General features: G+C 43.1%; 2 protein-coding genes across 3 annotated transcripts; both read left to right on the top strand.

Moving 5' to 3' along the window:
• Positions 1–735: 735 nt before the first annotated feature.
• On the top strand, positions 736–16423 carry srebf2 (sterol regulatory element binding transcription factor 2). Of its 2 annotated transcripts, none has more exons than XM_046414443.1 (20): positions 736–1087; positions 4903–5291; positions 5890–6076; positions 6217–6377; positions 6611–6763; positions 6861–7142; positions 7280–7394; positions 7927–8078; positions 8478–8682; positions 8804–8979; positions 9399–9648; positions 9813–9982; positions 10156–10327; positions 10460–10577; positions 10673–10782; positions 11255–11387; positions 11640–11811; positions 12456–12632; positions 13632–13743; positions 13936–16423. In XM_046414443.1, exons 1-20 carry the CDS (start codon positions 997–999, stop codon positions 14148–14150), a joined length of 3540 nt encoding a protein of 1179 aa, XP_046270399.1. In that variant the 5' UTR covers positions 736–996; the 3' UTR covers positions 14151–16423. The 2 variants fall into 2 exon arrangements, with proteins under 2 accessions (XP_046270399.1, XP_046270398.1); XM_046414442.1 differs by having other exon boundaries at positions 13933–16423.
• Positions 16424–16951: 528 nt separating this feature from the next.
• Positions 16952–18961, top strand: nol12 (nucleolar protein 12). The gene is made up of 6 exons (XM_046414446.1): positions 16952–17125; positions 17528–17633; positions 17715–17763; positions 17868–18013; positions 18198–18289; positions 18450–18961. Exons 1-6 carry the CDS (start codon positions 17016–17018, stop codon positions 18643–18645), a joined length of 699 nt encoding a protein of 232 aa, XP_046270402.1. The 5' UTR covers positions 16952–17015; the 3' UTR covers positions 18646–18961.
• Positions 18962–19067: the final 106 nt, after the last annotated feature.

The following is a 19067-nucleotide window of genomic DNA, read 5'->3' as shown; positions in this document are numbered from 1 at the left end:
AGCAAACAGGATATAGAGGGTGCAAAGCATGCAAGAATAAGGGATGGATGAGCATTCAAAAAGAATAAATACACAAGCTTTCTCTTTTGTCAATACCTCAACTGTGGCACTTTATTTGAAAGTTACCACAGGCGCATTTTCTGAAATACTCTTATGTTCCTAGATTTGTAGAGATTTTGTGAGTACCGTACACACACATGACATTTATAAGATGTTTCTATTTCTTTTTAATCGATATTAAACAACAGATTTATGCAATACATATACAGTACTGTTACTACTTTTGCATAAGTTTCAAGCATACTATTTGTATGCATAAAAGGAGTGAAAATCAATAACTGAATGGACTGTAGGAAACGTGATTTATGTCATGGGATATTGCATTTTTACTGAACACAAAACATTTCAACTGCAAGCAGGAAAACATACTCATCATAATGTCGAGATTGTTGCGTAATAGCAGGAAAATGCATATAATTTGAATTAAATGTCAGCAGTATTTGTTAGATTTTATTTATTGATGTGCTTACTTATGTCATCATTCTTTCTGAGGTGCTGTATTCCCCTAATGATTCACTTTTATTCATGAAGGTAGGGGGCGCGGTTTATTCAAATAACACAGAAGCTTCTGACTGTTGACGTACTATCAGACCACGGTAAATACGACCTTGTCATTGGACGATGATGACTGGTCTCATGACAACAACGTCTAGGTTTGGGCCAATCAGAGCCCGCTTTGAGCCACAGAGTCTGTTTGTGAATGACGTAACAAGATGGCGTCGTCTTAGGCATAAACCGATGTGAATGAGTTTATCGACTTAAAAGTGCGCCTCTTTTGAGGCTGTAGTGTTGTTTTACGGTTGTTCCGTAAAAGAATCGTCTTCACGATCAGACAAGTGTTTTGTGGGCGTTGCTAACGACAAGCGTGTGGATCTTGTTGCCTTTCTAAGGCAACCCTCCGGTGACAGCCGGGGCGGCGAGGTGCTGACAGACGGGATGGACAACGGAGAGTACATCTCTACCATGGAGAACATGGACACGACTTTAGCGGAATTAGGGGACGAATTCACATTGGGAGACATCGATGGTGAGTAAATGTTTCACTACTAACATTGTTGTTGTTTCCTAAGTTTGTTTCCGCTCAGTCTGGCAGCTTCGCAATATGCTCGTTCTGCTGAGCGGAAGGAGCACAGAAGCTTATGATTTAGTCTTCAAAGTATTCAAGATACACCTTGTGTAAACAGAAAAGTCAGTGTTTCTTAGCCATTCGATTCCCAATATTTTAGCAAAAGCTCAAGCTTTTCACTAATGTGTCTGCAATTTAGTCAGTCAGAAATATTTATTCCACATGCAATATGCATATGGCAAATATGCACATCTCCTTTTGCAAATTATGACTTTTGGAAGCTGTCATGTGACTTTTCAGTCCATCCATACTTTGTTCCTTGGTATAACATTTTAGGCCTCAACTTTAATTATGATCGCTGAATAGATTCCGTTGTTGTGTATTTCAGTAAAGAACTATGCTTCAATGGAGAAATAATTGAGGGAAGTTGTAGGCAGAATGTAACTTTCCATGAAGCAGAGGTAACAGAGTGTAACTTCTTTGTCAAGATTGGCTTCTTTATTACCTTAATGACTGTAAGGTAAAACTATTATCAGGTTAAGATCAAGTGTTTTGTAAAAATCAAATGAAGAAATCCTTCCCTTTCTTCAGTATCTTTTCCAAGTGCATTCTGTAGAATTATTGGGCAAAGTCTGTGGAGCAACATTTCTAAAATGGTCCTGTTCTGCACTCCCTGGTCAGGCACTCAGTGAACAAACAGCATCTCTGATCCAGTCTCCCTCTTGTAAAAACAAGTTTCACCCTTTGGCTCGCAATGAAAGGAGTGGGATTTTGGTGCACCACTGTCCAGCGCAGAGTCACCAGATTTCCATTAGGGTGGAATTTTACCGAATGTTGAGTCACCAGATCAGACCACTGGAGCAGTGTGTTTATGTGTGTTGTCAGACAGTATGAAATTAACTATCATGTTTTTGTTTGCTTGACTTGATTTGCACTTGGTTTATAATAATCACTGACATGCCAGTACAGTTCATAACAAGATGATGTGGCAAAGAAACGATACTGAGCACAGGCCTAGGAAACATTCCTGAAACTGCACTTGCCTTTGGTGTCTAGTATTAATTTAGCTTTTCAGAGGGGGCCCTTTGACAAAATGAGCAGACCCTCCCCACCCCCCCCCCAGCCACAGTTATGTAATCCCACTTAATCATTGTGTCTAAGAGAGAGGAATGTACAGATTGTGTGTGAGAGAACGAGAAATGACAGCTGATGAACTCACATGCAGGCTGCAACAAAGTCAGCCCACACTTGAATTTTGCAGGTTCACTCAGTCTGTTTGGTCCACAGCTAATAGCTTAATGTAAACTTCCCATTAGGCAGAGCAATCAGCTGCAGCAAAAACTTATCCTTATTTTACAAATTTTATCTCCCTAGAGTATGTTATACATACTTAAAATCTCTGTAGCCTCTTTCTAATGTTACATTGGGACAATGATGGGTCTCATTGTTCTTTCTGTGTGGCAGCTGGTTAACTGTAGGCACTCAACGATATTTAACCTTCGCCCTTCAGACAAGCCCATGTGCGTTTCATTGAGTGTAAGATCTTTGCGCTTGACCCCATATTCATCTAACATTCTTCCTCCCCCAGTTATTCTCTTAGTGTCTACGAACCTTGTTATATAACCTCTTTTCTTTGTGCTGAGCAGCCTAGGAAACTGTTCCCCTTTGATGGATTTACCCTTTGTGTCAGCTTGTCTGAAGCTCTGGGGGCTCAGAGCTCCTTTGTCCTCTCTGTCATGAACGGTCTGACCAACCCCATGAAGGTGTCTAAGTGCCTCGTCTAGTCTGTCTGCCCACATAATGCGTGCTTTTCTGTGTTAGATATGGTTATATAGCTGGTGAAAGCTCCTGAGCGGAAAGGCTAAGTCATGTTTCCATGCTGTTGTGTATCTGAAACAGGACTATGATGAAACAGGACTCTCGCTTAAAGCATGATTCTGCATATTTTCAGCCTCAGACTTTATTATTCTAGCTTATACCATTATGTTCAGAATTTCTCCCACTGTTTATGGCCCTCTAGTAACCCCTCAGAGTCAACAGAAGTCACTTAGGCACTCATAACTACCACCTGAGGGAATTACGATCCTTGGTTTACAAGTTTATATGTTGTGTCATCAAACTGTGTAAAAACAGGAAAAGAAAGCTATATATATGCAGATAGCGACACATTTATTGTATGGTACATCATACTGAAACACAACAAATGATGACAGACAGACAGGTCACAGGAAGTTGGCTGCTGTTGATAACAAAGATGAGAACACTTGGTGGTGGTGGTGGTGTTGTTGATGATGGTGTTTTTAAGTTTTGTTTTTCTCATATGTCGCAGATTGTGTACATCCATTCTTGCATCCTCGTACTAGAAACACATCAAAAGACCTAGAACCAGCTAGCTAAACTGGGGTGTATTCCTGCATCAGATTTCAATATAATAGGAAATGTGAAACACAAAATTTATTTCAGATTTATTGTTCGGATTAGGCAAAGATAATGGATGAAGAGATGAAAAATGTTTCCCTATTCTTGCATTTTTGTAAGCTTTCATTATGATTGTGTAGATAAGTTGTTATAATGCAACTGAGTGGTGCTCCTAGCCTTTAAGGAAATACATGACAAATACCATCTGTCATTATGCTGTCACAAAATAGCGACTGGCCATAACATGCAGGTGTAAAACAAGGCAAACTCAGTGTTGACTTTCTTTGTAATGTCATCAGAACAAAACAGCCATTTGATATCTAGTGTCTCTGGCTCTCAGTGCTGATGTTTATCTGTAATCAATTTTGCCATCCAAATTATTATAAATGCTCTCATTGGTGAGGTTGTGTTCTTAGTGATTTCATTTCACTCTGAAGCGGTAGATGAGTGCAGTCTGTTATATTGTCTGGTCTCGCCCCATTGTACAGTAGGACTAAGTTCAAGGCTGTAGCCTCTGTTCATTGGTGCTTCACTGACCCTGATGGCTGAACTCGTTTGCACTGTCAGCGATATAGATCAACCAGAGCAGCTTCCACCACACGGACCCTGTCAGGCAGTTGTCAGAAGTCGGGTGGGATCATGATAGATGCTGTGTTTTCCACAGTAGTCAAGCTCAGGCTTGTGTTTTTTGTCAAACTGATTTCTCAAACCTGTCACAAACTTACATTAAACAGTAGATGTTAAGACCAAATGGGGATCGGCAGGTTTGCAAATAATAATCTTCTGTCACGGTGAAGTTCACACTATACTTTGATAGTTTTGTTTTTCAGTATGTTTTGCCATTAGGTCAGTGTCTTTCTGCATACATTTTCAAGGCTATCTCTTTGAAGGACTTTTTGCACTCATTTATGACCAGAACAGTAGCTGTTTCTGTGTGCCTGTGTCGACTCAAGGCCAGTCTATGAAATTCACCGATAACGGCTGCAGATAACAGCATTCACGCATCTCAACCTGATCTGCTGTGTGGCAACCTTACTACCATGTGTTTAGTTAGTTTGTAGTTGAGGAGTTCTCTCTCAAGGACTCTGGAAATATACAGATTATTATCTCCTAGTAGAGTAATACTGGGTGTAGCCAAGGTCACCAGTTCTCACCATCAGTCTTGGGATTTAGGTTATGATGCACTACGTGGATCTACAAGTCTCACCATATTATTCAACATTCTTGCAAAGTGATACTGTAAATTTAATATTCCCCGTTAAGTCTCTTTCTCTTTGATTTAATTTAATTAATGGCAGAGCTTTCCAAAAGCTAATTTGTTAATCAGGAATGTCCACTCTGTTTCTTTGTCTCCTCAGAGATGCTGCAGTTTGTCAGCAACCAGGTGGGGGACTTCCCAGACTTGTTTGAGGACCAGATATCCTCTGTACAGAATGGCGGTGCCGGCACCACCCCACGACCCGCCATTCAAACTCCTCAGACTCCCCAGACACCAACCCCTGCTGTCTATCAGAGCTCCAGCGTTAACCTCTCCGCCTCCCAGACGCTCTCCCCACTGTCTCTACCTCTCACCCCTCCCCTCACTCCTGCCCAGACACCCTCCCAGACCCCCTCCCCTTCCACCGCCTCCTCGGGGCAGCAGCAGCAGCAGCAGGTGACCCGCAGCCCTCCGCTCCTTCAGCCACGGCCTCAGGTGGTCCAGCCCATCCAGCCTCAGCCCCAACAGACGGCACAGTCCGCCATCCAGGTATCAACTATATGACACCACATATCACACACAGATCCTGTTTGTTTTAGAAGGATAATAACTCATTCATTACTAATTCTACTAATTGTTCTACTAGGATATGCTACTTTTATGTACATTGAAAGATGTATTATAGGTTAAACTGTTCGTGTTTTGGATCACTGCATAGGTCTGAAGGTTCTGCCTAACTACAGCAGTGATGGACTAGTGCTGTAGTTTGCTGTTGATGCTGTTTTCAGAGTGTCCCCCTCTCCAGCTGTTATTTCGTTGTCTGATGTGGAGACAGTGTGCTTTCATTTTCAGTTATTGTGTGTCCGTACTAAGAAAAGCTTCTGCTGACAGGAGAAAAGCCTCACAGTACTGACAGACTATAAAATATAATATCCAGCTCAGCATCTTTCCAAACAGCAATGCACATCTCAGCAAAACTTTAATCAGCCTGATAGTTTATTGTCTTGAGTGAAATCCTCTTTTCCTATAACGGTACATCAGAAAAAGACTAAACTGTCTTATGCTGCGTCAAACTTTCAGCATCTCTGAGGGAAAAACACACATTGAGATGAAAATATATTCCTTTCATTTTCTTACTTAAATGCAGATGCACACCCAGGGGATCTCCATGCAGACCCAGAGCTTCCCGGTCCACACTTTGGTTCAGACCCACAGCCAGACTCCCATGCCCATCCAGACCCAGGCGCCCCAAACCGTGATGATTACCTCTAACGGTGGTCGTTTGATCCAGAACTCTGTCATCTGCCACCAGAGCCCTGCTCCTGGTTTTCAAGGTGACTTGAAGACAGCGCACATTATCCTGTCTTTTAATAGTAACATGTTGTTTCAGGAATTGTATGGCTTATTCTCAAGAACTGCAGTATATTTTGAGTTAACTAACAAATCATCTGTCACCCTGTCTCCCCTTTCCCAGTCCTCCAACCACAGGTGCAGAGCATTATGACATCACCGCAACTCCAGCCGTTGGCAATTCAGCACCAGCGTGTTCTGACTCCGACTGGTCAGACTATCCAGACTCTGTCCACAGCGCCCACCACAGTCCACACTGTGCAACAGCAGGTGCAGCAAGTACCTGTAAGTAACCTCGCTGTTGTTGGTATGGTCGGATGAGTAACCAGAAGATGAGTCAAAATGGCAATAGACATGATTAGGTGATATCTGTTACCTGGTTGCTACACTTTTTTTGTTTCAAGATGTTTGATGTAGATGCACAGTTGAGTAGAGGCCTAGCAGTTCTAAGTACTCATACTTTTTTGGAAAAAAACATAAAAGCCTCAATTTGACCTCTGGGCATCTTTCACATTCAGGTTCTGGTTCAGCAACCACAGATTCTGAAGACAGATTCACTGGTTCTGACAACGCTCAAGCCAGATGGCACACAGGTTCTGTCTACTGTGCAGAGCCCTGCAGGGATCACCACCTTGACCACGCCCATCCAGAACACAGCTCTGCAAGTCCCGGTATACAGCAAGCATGAAAGATTATGTTATATATGTTCTATAAAAGAAAAAAAAATAGCAGGGTAACTCATGTACGGCTACTGAATTCTGTGCACAGACGCTGATGAGTAGCAACATCCTAACCACCGTTCCTGTGATGATGGGAGGTGGAGACAAGCTGCCAATCAAGCAAATACAGCCAGGCTCCACTCAGTGCACAAATGGAGCCAGATCAAACATGGAGCAAGGCCAGTCGCTGGGAGGAGTAGTGGGGCCAGGAGGAGTTGTGAAGGAGGGCGAGAGGAGGACGACCCACAACATCATCGAGAAGAGGTACCGGTCCTCCATCAACGACAAGATCGTGGAGCTCAGAGACCTGGTCATGGGCAGTGACGCCAAGGTTAGTGGTTTTAACTCTGGGACGGTGAAACACGAAGACTACTTTAGTGTTTAAATCTGGAAAGGAATCCACTGATTTCACTAATGAGCTTGATAGAAATCGGATCCTCACGTGCTCTTTCACATATTTCTTCCCAGATGCATAAGTCAGGAGTGCTGAGGAAGGCCATTGACTACATCAAGTACCTGCAACAAGTCAACCACAAACTACGACAGGAGAACTTGGCACTGAAGATGGCCAACCAGAAGAACAGTGAGTGTTTTAGTGTGTATTCACACCTAGCTTGTTCAGACCAGTTGCATTCATACCACACCCTCGGTTTTGATATGTTTGGACACAGGTGAGCACACACCAATCACTCTCTCAGCTCACCTGTGCTCGAGCTTCGACTTCAGTTTCAGAATTCTGTATGCTCTCTGGAACTTAATATTTTTTTTTTCTTTTAATGAATACTGGTATAGTAAGCACAGAATCGCAGTGAAACAGTGAGCAATGCACACTGCTCGTGTTCGATTATAGAGAAGACAAAAAAAACAAAGAGGGCAAAGTGTTTTGAAGTGAATCTTCCTGGTCATATTTCTGACTGACAAGGTAACTGGATTTGCTCGCACACGGCCTCCTGTTGCCATATGAAGTGAACCAAGTGGGCAGTTTCAACAGTTGTATCACATTAGTTCCTCAGTCGGAACTAAGCAAGCGAATGACTGGTGTGAAAAGATTAGATTACTGAATGTTCTAAGCAGAGTGTGAGCTCTAGCGACTTGAGTCTCTCTGTCTATCTCAGAGCCAGTGACGCTGCCTGAAGATGTGGAGCTGAAACAGGAATTAGTGATGATGTCACCTCCAGCCTCGGACTCTGGGTCTGGTTCCCCTCCTCAGTTCTCTCCTTACTGCGTGGACTCAGAGCCTGGCAGCCCTTTACTGGATCACGATCAGGTAAAATACAGGATCACTCACATGCTGTGGGCCGCTTTGTATTGGCTCAGCATTGGGTTCATTAGCTGCTGTGGGATCTCATTTATTTTGAATGTTACAAGGGAGGGTGGTTTAGAAAAATGCAGATGTTCTGGTCTGTGAATAACTAATTTTCTCATTTATTTGTTATTCTGTTTGATGTTTGTCTCTCTGCAGCGCTCTCTTTGTCAGATTGAGATGAAAGTTGACTGAATTAACATGAAAATAGTAATTTTCATTAAATGCTGCATTCCCAGAGCATTCAGTACAAGGCTTTTGACATAAGATTAATAACTGACATGACTGCGAATTACTCTACAGATGTTGCAAGTGTGACTCATTATTGTAAACCTGCTCTTCATCACTCTTACTTTCTCTCAGTTGAAGAGCGAGCCAGATTCTCCCTCCTCAGTCGGAGTAATGGATCGCTCCCGCCTGCTTCTCTGCGCCCTGACCTTCTTCTGCCTCTCCCTAAACCCGCTGCCATCTTTGCTGGGCTCCGAGGTCTCAGGGAGCTCCAACTTTTCCCCGGGCCACGGGCCATCTAGAACGCTGGTCTGGTTCCCAAGTCACACACAGGACTTTGGTGAGCACCAGGCCTCTCTGTTTATCACTCTTCATCACACAACTCGAGAGTCTCACAAGTCGTGATTGAAAGAATTCTTAAACGGTGCGATGAGCTGATCGCATGTTTTGTCATCTTCCAGCATCCTGGCTGCGGTGCCTGTTGCCGTGGGTGATGGTGTGGGTGCTGAGCGGGGTTGGAGCGGTGTGGGGCTGTGTCAGGGTGCTTTACCTGTGGGAGCCCGTCACGCCCCTTCACTCGCCAAAATCGGTGTCGTTCTGGAGGCACCGCAAACAAGCCGACCTGCATCTCAAGAGGGTGAGTACAGATCAGTCTTCAACAAAAACAACTACAAAAAGATTTGGCATGCTGTTTATATCTGTTTTCACTTGTATAAGATTTCTTGTCTGTGTTAAGGAAGAGTGAGGCAGCGTTTCCAAATCTAGGAAAAAATTATTACAGAACTCACATTTCATGTATCTTTGTGAATATTGGATCTGCTTATTCTTTTCTCTATTTTTGGATGCGCTTGAAGAATTAGATTTATTGAAGTGAACTTCACCCAGTTTGCTTTGTTTTTTGCTGTTTTGATGTCTCAGTTTAGGTTGCCTGTTCCCTGCTGCCGGTTTATTTTTAGCGTTCGTTCAAATCGCATTCAGATCTAAGTCATGACCTTCATCGCACATCTCCCACGTCTCATTAGCTTACTGTTTCTCTCTGTCTCTTCTCTCCTGCAGGGAGATTACACAGCAGCAATGGCCAGTTTAGAGACCTGCCTGTCTGTCTTGACCAGAGCACTTCCTTCGAGCAGTCTCGACCTAGTCTGCTCACTGTCCTGGAATCTGATTCGCTACTTCTTGCATCGTCCAACTCCCCTGGGCTGGCTGGTTCATCAGGTTGGGGGAAAGCATGAGGGGGAGGAAGCTAGGACAAGTGCGAGGGATGCAGCGCTGGTTTATCACCGGCTGAGCCAATTGCAACTCACAGGTGAGTGTTGAGAACGTGGGTTGAGAACGCTGATCTTGTGCACAAGCAGGATAAAAAGCTCAAAGGTTAAATAGGTGACTCTGTAGTCATTATTACATTCATGACAACAAATCAATTTTGTGCCCAACTTTCATTTTGTCTCTTATGTCTCTCTTTCTCTGTAGGAAAGCTGCCTCAGCGGAGCAGCCTGTGGGCTTTGTCTCTGTCTCTGAGTGCCGTCAACCTGAGTGAGAGCGCCCAAAGCAAGATGGCCCCCGCCCAGCTCACCCAGATCTACGTCACTGCAGCGATAGCCCTGCGCACCGTGCTGGGCCACCGCCTCTCCTTTCTACCTGTAAGCCTCTCGCATGGTCCATTGTCTGTCAGTCATCACTGAATTTTTATAAAGTTTATCTTGTAAAGCATTGCAGATGCAGAGAAGATAATTAATTTCAACTTCAACCTGATTTACTTTGTATAAGTGCACTTCCTGTCATCAGCATTTTTCCTTCTGCATCTGTCTCCCAGGGTTATTTGCTGAATTGTGCAGAGAGTGTGGCTAATCAGTCAGAAACCAAGATGATCCCAGACTGCCTGCGCTGGCTCTTCACCCCATTGGGTAGGCAGTTCTTCCTGAGTTGTGATTGGTCGGTGAAGTCTGAGCGCACTGACGGGGTGTACACTTCTCAGAGAGACCCAGGTAATTGATTATTTTACATATTTTTTTTGTTTTTCCTTCATTTATGAATTCAGATATCTGCTGTTTACTTGGTATTAAAGAGTGTTTGCTGCATGCTATAATTCAACCGTTTCCCTCTTGGTCTTCTTCCAGCTGATCCCATTGCCCAGCTGCACCGCTGTTTCTGCAGGAAGCTTTTGGAGAGAGCTGTTCACACCCTCATCCAGCCACAGAGCGACTCTGAAGCTGGCAAACGCAAAAACGACTCTGGGTGAGGCAGGAGTACCAGCAGTGTCTCTGACAGCTTGATGTGAATGAATCATTCTGGAGCGTCCTCCTTCTTTTCCTGCTCTGTCTCTCTTTCAGAGAGTTTTCCAGTGCCCTCGAGTTCCTCCAGTTATTGAACAGCTGCACAGAGGACTCCCCCTCTCCTCCTCCTCCCTTCTCAACTCCACCCAATCACGCCACCACTCCAGGTATGAATAGCATGAATGATACAACCGTTCGTGCTCATGTGAAACCATGACTCACATCAGATGTTTGTGTATTAAGAGCTGGAAGATTAATAACCACATAGTCATCTTGAGTCATTACTGTTAGCATGAATTGATTTTCTTTGCTCTATTTGTTGCACACTGTTAGCCAGTTTTAGGATTAACTTTTTATTGGATTATCACAGATAACACTGTAATAAATGACTTGCAATGGATATGAGCACATTGATGATCTGTTCAGGCCATGTTAATTAGCTACTGCCTTAATCAGTTCTTGTTTTCACGTGGAGACATGTTGCACACATGTCACTTTGTATCATCACGCACACAGTTTTCAATAGTGTAACAGATCCGAAGTCGTGAGTCTTAACCATCACATCTTTTCTTATTTGACAAGAAAAGGCTTTTCACAGCTGCAACAGTCTACAAAATGTCCTTCTCTTTTCCATGCCAGTGGGAGACCCAGTGAGTCGTTGGTGGGCTTTGGTTCTGAAGGCTGCTGTGCACTGGCTGCAGGGCGACGACGCCGCAGTGAGGTCACTGTTGGCAGAAGCAGAGCGAATGCCGAGGGCTCTGCACACTCTTGAGTAAGTGGCGTAAAACTTGTCAAAACAACAAACAAACAAATATTATTATGCTGCTTTTGCCACATCTCTAAAAATCATATAGGTTTAAAATAATCTTTGAATTTGGAGACATGGGAGTCATTACTTTACACAGGATGTGTCTGTAAACATCCACATGTCTAACATAAATTAAACTGACAGATGGTAATAAGTCCTTTAGGCTTTCGTCTCTGAAAAAGAGGAACCACAGTAACTCTCACCTCTCTGTTTCAGCCACCCTCTGCCTAAGTCTGTGCTGCTGCTTTGCAAGGCGGTACAGATGAGTCTCTCCCCTCTGAAGGGAGAAGGGGCCATAGCCTGCCTGTCCCTCTGCGACAGAGCCAGCAGTTACATGCGCTCCAGCGTCTCGGTGCCCCTCGCACAGTCAGGCAACTGGCTGAACAAGGTAACACACAAAGAATCCCTCACAGCGCTCCAAACACTGGTGCTCTTATCTCTTTTGATCTGCTCTCGGTTTGTGTTTCTTCTCCTTCTTGTCTGCTGTCTCGTGTACACACAAATACAAATACCAAATCCTGCCTCTCGCTGTATGTTTCACAAGGCTGATGCATTCAGGGGTTCATCATGCTTACACGCACATACTCACGGCATGCTGAGTTGGGGTCAGGGCAGGCTCACGTTGGGCTGTGTGTGTGTGCTCAGTGCGGGTGGCAGGAGGTGGCTGTGGTGCATTGTAGTTGCATTGCATGATCCTGAAGCCAAGTGCAATGTGTCTGCAGTGCAGTACAGAGGCCTCCCCAATCTGCACGCACCCGCTACACAACCCACCTCTTCACATTAGACATCACTGAATTTCCTGTCATTACTTTTTTAATTTTTGACATGCATGTTGGGCGAGGTGCACTGGTGATGATGATGGTTGGTGCGCTGTGGTTGTAATAGCATATTTTAGTTACACCCTGGGTGTTAAATGCAGCTTTCAAAATACATAAATCAACGTAGTATACAATCACCAGCAAATATTAAGTACTCCATCTAGTGTAAATACTGCAAACAGCACTTTGATCTTTGTCTTCTTTCTCTTCCAAGGGGGTGGAGCTCCTGGTGTGTGACCTTCTGCTGACCTTGAGGACCAGTTTATGGCAGCGGGGAGGCAGCAGTAATGGAGAGTCTGGCCCGGCCCCTGGATGTCAGTTGGCCGGCTTCCAGAGGGACCTCAGTGCGCTCAGAAAGCTCACACAGTGCTACAGACAGGCGCAGCACAAGGTACATGTGTGAAAAGACCAAGTCAGATACTGCCAGGAGAGTTCAGAACTGTGTACATTACGATTTATATACGTAATAAGAAAATTAATGTAGGGTGAGGTGTTTGTTTTCGTGTCGTGTCAGTTGTTACCAGATATGTATGCCTTCCAACAAGAGCCAGGGATATTCTAGACAAATGTCAGGGACTTATCATTCTGACCTTGACCGTATTGTGTTTCCTGTGAATGGCAGCTTGGCAAGATTGATGTGATTGATACATTGATTCATGTATTTTATTGAGTTATTGCTCATTCTATTCTTCAGATCTCACAAATGCAGTGATGGCTTCAGCTTAGCTTCCATTGTGTAGCTTTCAGCAAAAGAAAACAAATAATTCCTATAATGAAATGATACACCAAAAAGCGGCCAACTCTCAAGACTTGTAAAGCTGTAACAAGCTATGTAGTAAAAGTGGTAAAGCGGTTGTGTTGTTGGCACATCATAGCCCTAAATGGTTTTTCTTGTCTAGATAGAAAAAATTCGTAAATCACCTGGGACATGCTAATTTTGTTCATAATAATATTATATTGAAAATATTGAAAATTGAGTTCTCTCCCACTCTTCTCAGCTGCACAGAATCTCTCTGCAGTTTTAACATATCATCAATCACACTTGTCTTGTAAGATTTACTGGCGCAGTCATTACTGTAGCCAGGGGGTCTTTAACAACTACTGCTTTCACAGCAGTCAGTGATCATTTGTTATATTTTGACTTGTGCATGACTGAGAACCACATGAACGGCTTCATTTTTTATGAGCTTCTGTTGTGAGGCCACTGACAGAAATGTTGACTATCTCCTGTATGTGTGTGTGTGTGTGTGTGTGTACTGTGCTGTATCGTGTGGAAAGATGTAAAGATGTGAGGGAATCAGTGTTTTTCTGCTCCATCATCACTGAAACACCTGGAAATACTTGATGATGATAATTATGACTCTGATGGTGTTTTTCTTTCCTCCTGCAGGTGTTTCTTCATGAGACCACAGTGAGACTGATGGCTGGTGCCAGTCCCACAAGGACACACCAGCTGCTGGAGCACAACCTCCGACGCAGGGCACACAGTGCCTACACAGCCGGTGAGGGAGATGAATCTCATTTTTAAACAAACTCAGAGTGGAAGTTCACTGCTGGCTCAGGACCCATTCCCCTGTGGTCATTCTTAACTTAAACTACACACTTAGGCACACAAAGATACACACACACAAACTAGTAGATAATGAACCACATTTTTTTTCTTCTTTTCCTCCTCCCCTTGCTGCTGTCAGAAGGTGAGTGTGTCCTGGGCGAGAGGGAGAGAGCTCACGCCATCCTGCTGGCCTGCCGCCACCTGCCCATGCCTCTGCTAACCCCGCCCGGGCACCGCGCCCGCCTGCTGGCTGAGGCCAAGCGCACGCTGGAGCGGGTGGGAGACCGTCGATCTCTGCAGGATTGTCAACAGATCCTCCTGCGCCTCAGCGGGGGCACCACCATCGCTGCCTCCTGAGTGCGCACTCACGCACGCACACACACGCACCCACTGCTTGAACAAACACACACAGAGTGGGGCTACTCACAGTGCAAGGAAACAATCAACTGTAATCTGTTCTCATACAAACAAAATGTAAACCATGCTACTCATCCACCCACATGTAATTCTGTTATTGTCACTCATTCACGCCCTTGTACAGACCGAGGATTATGGATATAAAGACTCTTCTTCAAACTGCCACACTGTTGACACACACACACACACACACAGAGCTGATTTTAACTGACACAGCTAACTCTCCTATCTCTCTAACTCTCATCTATACACAGCACCTGCAAGACTTGAAGGCTCACATTTGCGCCTTCGAGGTTTAGTCTGTATTGTTGCAACACAATAGTGCCACCTTTTGGACATTAATGGTACCCTGTTGGCTAACTGCCTCATTTTAAACAAAGCTACACAATAAGGAAAGTCAGGTTTAACAGGCCCCAAAGGGAAAAGGGACCATTATCTAATAGCTGTTTGAATCAATGCGATGCAGTAGTGCATTGATTAACTGTAGGATACCAAGCTGCACAATCATTTTTGGCACACGGCATTGTGAGTGCTACAATAACTGAGTGATGTCTCATTGAAATCGCAAGCCTCAATTAGGTGCTTCCGAATATTCAATAGCAGACAGCCACTGTCTGTTAAGCATGGCCGTAGCTTGCTTTTAACAATACAGTGCTGCGTAGTGGCTCTTCTTACCTACCTCATATACTGTACAATGCCAGCGTTGTACAGTGGAGCAAAATAGGACCCTTAAGCACCGTGTCAGTTAATCTGAATTTGAAATAAATGACCATTTGAAAAATGATGCTTCAATCCGGCACAGCGTCGTTCTGGTGGGCCATTGGTGGGCTGCTTTATTTTGACTTCAGCATGCAGCTGTACAGGACTTATGGAGTAATTTGACTTGTGACAGACAGCTACTTCTGACACGCTCACAAGAAACAGGGAAAATGGTTGGATTTGCAGAATGTCTAAATAATAGAGGGAAGCAACCAGTCTCAATCCAGTCAGTTGGAAAATGCCTACCTACATACACACACACACAGATGCATAGACATATTAAAGTAATCGCATACCAGGTCACAGTCTGGTTGTATATAGGTTGTACATAGGCAGATAAACAGAAGTAGATTAAATAAGTGCTTATCTGCCGCTTGAGAGGAGACACGCGTCAAAGAAAGCACCGTGACATATTGTTAGCTCTGAATGGTTACATGTCAGAAGCTGGATCTGATGGTCTGAATCTCTGGCCATGAGAGTCAGGTCAGCTGCCAGCTTCAAACTGATAAACCACCAAAACTCACTCACACACTCACCTGCTGTGGCGTTGAGAAAAATTCCCCGATGGAGAACAGCTAGCACATCTGCTGTGCTCAGTTTGAATTCAGATACTGAAAAGATTTTGGGTGGTCTATCATTTTAAGGTATATCTTAATGAAAATGTCTCGACATAGGGTTAAAAGTGAGTCTGGTTATTTCTTTGAAGTGATGTTCTCTTATGATGTAAGGCAAAATGAGCAAAATGGCCTTGATATTATGTAAGAAAAAAATATTATGTTTCATCATATTTGGAATGATGGATGAGCTGTATTTTTGTGAAATCCTTGTTCAGTTTCCTTTTTATTTGTAATTGCTGACTTATTCATAATACAGCACTTCTGTCATTCCTGTTTCTGTGCTCTGATTATCTTATTTAATGGTTATGTAATGTAATATTAATATAATGCTTATTTTTGGGGGTAAGGGAGCAGTTTTGCCGTTATGTCATTGTCATTGTTTTATTTCGATAAAAGCAGCTTTGAGTCAGAGATTGTCGACGAGAGAATCTCTAGTGGATGTGTTTTAAAGCTTGTGTTTCAAATAATTAGCCTGATATTTTAGAATCACTTGTTCTGGTTCATTCTGGTGCACACTTTGTTTCTCTGGCATTTTAAAAATAGAAGCAAACACGCAGGTATGCTATTGGAATTGTCCAGAGCTCTGTCTTCCAGGTCAAAGTAAGGCATAAGTTAGCAACTTAGAGAGCCCTGAAAATACTTTTATCAGTTTAGATTTTAAATAAAAGATGAAAACAATGTTCAACCGGTCACTGGCAGGCTGGAAGCTTTTGCTGTCATTAGAATTATGTTACAGGTTTTTTTGTTGTTTTTTTTGTCTATTCCCCTTGATGTGTTTTATTGTCTGAATTGTTTGTTCATTTTGATGTTTGTTTTTATAATAAAACAACGACAGTGGCTGGTGTGTGTGATCTTTCAGTGGCAACAGTATCATACTAGTTGTGGTTGTGGAATATGGGAGGTATAAACACAAGCACTGAAACAGAAGAAAAGATAGAACACCACATTTCATGTTTCACAACGTGGTTGTGGACAGAGTCTGAATGTCAATATAAAATCTAATAATCTTGGCTGTGTCAATATAATTGGTTTCCTGTTACACACGCTTTCCAACCAAGTGATGGGCACTTGACATCTCAGTCTAAATGCACCTCTCTCAGCAGTTCACAAAGAGAGGTGACATTCCTCCGTACATAATGAGTTCCTGCCTCTGGAGGGAGTGGAAAATAGCTGATCACCACAAAGGTGTCAGAGGGATCAGGATAGTGCAAGTCCCAGACTAGAACATATCAAATAAAATGCAGGCAGTGATATGATTATTAACAAACAAGGAGTATTTTTGTCTGAACCAACAGAAACATTATGTCCCAAATGCAAAGGATGTACAGAACTCTTCCGGGTTTTATCTACGTGTTTCTAGTCGGACACATTCAGATGACGTACCAATAAGAGAAGCCGGAAGTATTGTTTGATAAACTCACGTGTAAAGATGAAAAATAAAAAAAACCACAACGATGCGTCCAAAAAGGCTAAATTCAAGCCAGGATCGAAAAAAAGGGAAAACAAATGCATCGTAATGTTTGACGACAAAGACAGACAGTAAGTTTACCCGCAGATTTTGAAGATATTGCAGATGTTAGCTAGCATTTTACAGTTAGCCGATACAGGACTATATCAATATCAGGCAAGGATTAGCTTTCTACCAACTGCTTATACTGTACAATAAGTAGTCGTCCACACTCCGCTGTGTGTACGTTGTTTTATGCCATAATGTATGCAAACCAGACATTACAGTATGTGATTATATAAACTTCACAATGCTTAATCTCACATGTAAAATATCAACATCAACGCAGCGTTAATCTTTTTTTTATCAAACACTGTACATTTCTTGACTTGATTTCATTTTTGTCGGCTTCTATTCCATAAATCTCGAAACCCTTCACAGAGCAAGACGTTCACACAGTCAAGTTTCTGAAATCTTTTCTTCTGCCCTGTCAGGGAATATTTGACTGGCTTCCATAAGCGAAAAGTGGAAAGGAGGAAAGAAGCTGTGGCAGAAATTCGAAAGAAAATCAAAGAAGAACAGATCAGAGTCAGAGAAGAAGTGAGTAGTAGTAGTTAGAAAGAGTTAAAATCTGTTTATTTGACACAAGTTTGTGTCTTATGGTTGGGAATCTGCTTTCAGAGGCATAAGGAGTACGTAAAGATGCTGAAAGAGAGGAAAGAAGCTCTTGGTGAGTTAGATGCAAAAGTTTGTCACTGATCATATTACTGACTTGAATTACTTGAGAATCTGTCTTTTCCTTTTTTTTTTTCCTCATTTGATCTCATCTTTCAGACGCTGCTGAAGATGACCTGGAACAAGCTATAACCAGCACAAGACAATCTGTGCAGTACGATCACCCCAACCACACTGTCACAGTGACAACCATCAGTGATCTTGACCTCACTGGTGCTCACCTGCTTGGACCTGCAGCTGATCAGGTAAACAATTAGTCCTCCGTTCATAATTTTCTTCATCTTGATCAGACTAAATCATGTTGGTTTAACTGCTGGAATCTCTGTATGGTCTCTGTGAAAGTATCTGATACTTGAATTACTGATTATTATCAGTATATGATACTGATGGAAATAAACTCTATTGACAGTGAGAATCTTTGCTTTCAAGGTTAGTGGAGAGGATGAAGAAAAAGAGGCAGAAGAAGAGGAGAAAACAAGTACAATGCCAAGAAAAGCCAACAATCCGATCATCAACAAAAAGTAAGCTGTTCATCACACAGGTTTTCATATAAGCACATTAATAGGAGACAGTTTTTCTCTGTCACATATGGTGCACCCTCAACTCATCTGCCTGAGCATCATCCAGCTCCTCTCAGTCCAGCTGCATTTATTTATTTTTTTCTCTCCCCTGCTGCTACAGGATCCGCTCCCTAACTGCGTCGCTCAACACTTACACCAGCAAACGGAAGAGGAAAGGGAAGCAGGAAGGCAGACGAGGACGAGGCCGTCCGACAGACAAGAGAGGCTTTGCCGCAGACAGTAAAAACAGACGTGGGAAGACCAGCAAGTGGCAGAGACGTAGAAACACTGGGAAAAGGGAGCATTTTCAGGACTGAGTGTGTGGGTAGAGCAATATGTTGGATTGGAGCTGTGGAGACACTTGACTTCTTCTGTCAGTGTCCTGCAGGCAAACAAATTGGACTCTGGAGTATTTGTGCTCCTTTGTGTCTGCAGGAGAAGTTTGTCCAGTGAACTTGTGCTGATATGGACACTCAGTGCTGGACCGTGTTGGACAGATGTCATGGTTTCCTGCCTTGTGTTCAAAATTGTACATCTTTCAAAACAAAACTGTTTTTGTAGTGTTACTTCTTAAAGATATGCAAGCTATACTGTATAATTTTTAATTCAATAAAAGATTGATCTTGCAGATAAGTGATCTGGTGATGCGTCCATTTCTCATGAACTGTCATTGTGTTCTGTGTGGAATCTCTTTCTCTTGCCATTGTTTAATAGGAAACCTGACGCTGTTGTCAACATC

This window comes from Scatophagus argus, chromosome 16, assembly GCF_020382885.2.
Source record: "Scatophagus argus isolate fScaArg1 chromosome 16, fScaArg1.pri, whole genome shotgun sequence".
In the NCBI taxonomy this organism is placed as follows: Eukaryota; Metazoa; Chordata; class Actinopteri; family Scatophagidae; genus Scatophagus; species Scatophagus argus.
This window is presented reverse-complemented; position numbering and strand designations above follow the sequence as displayed.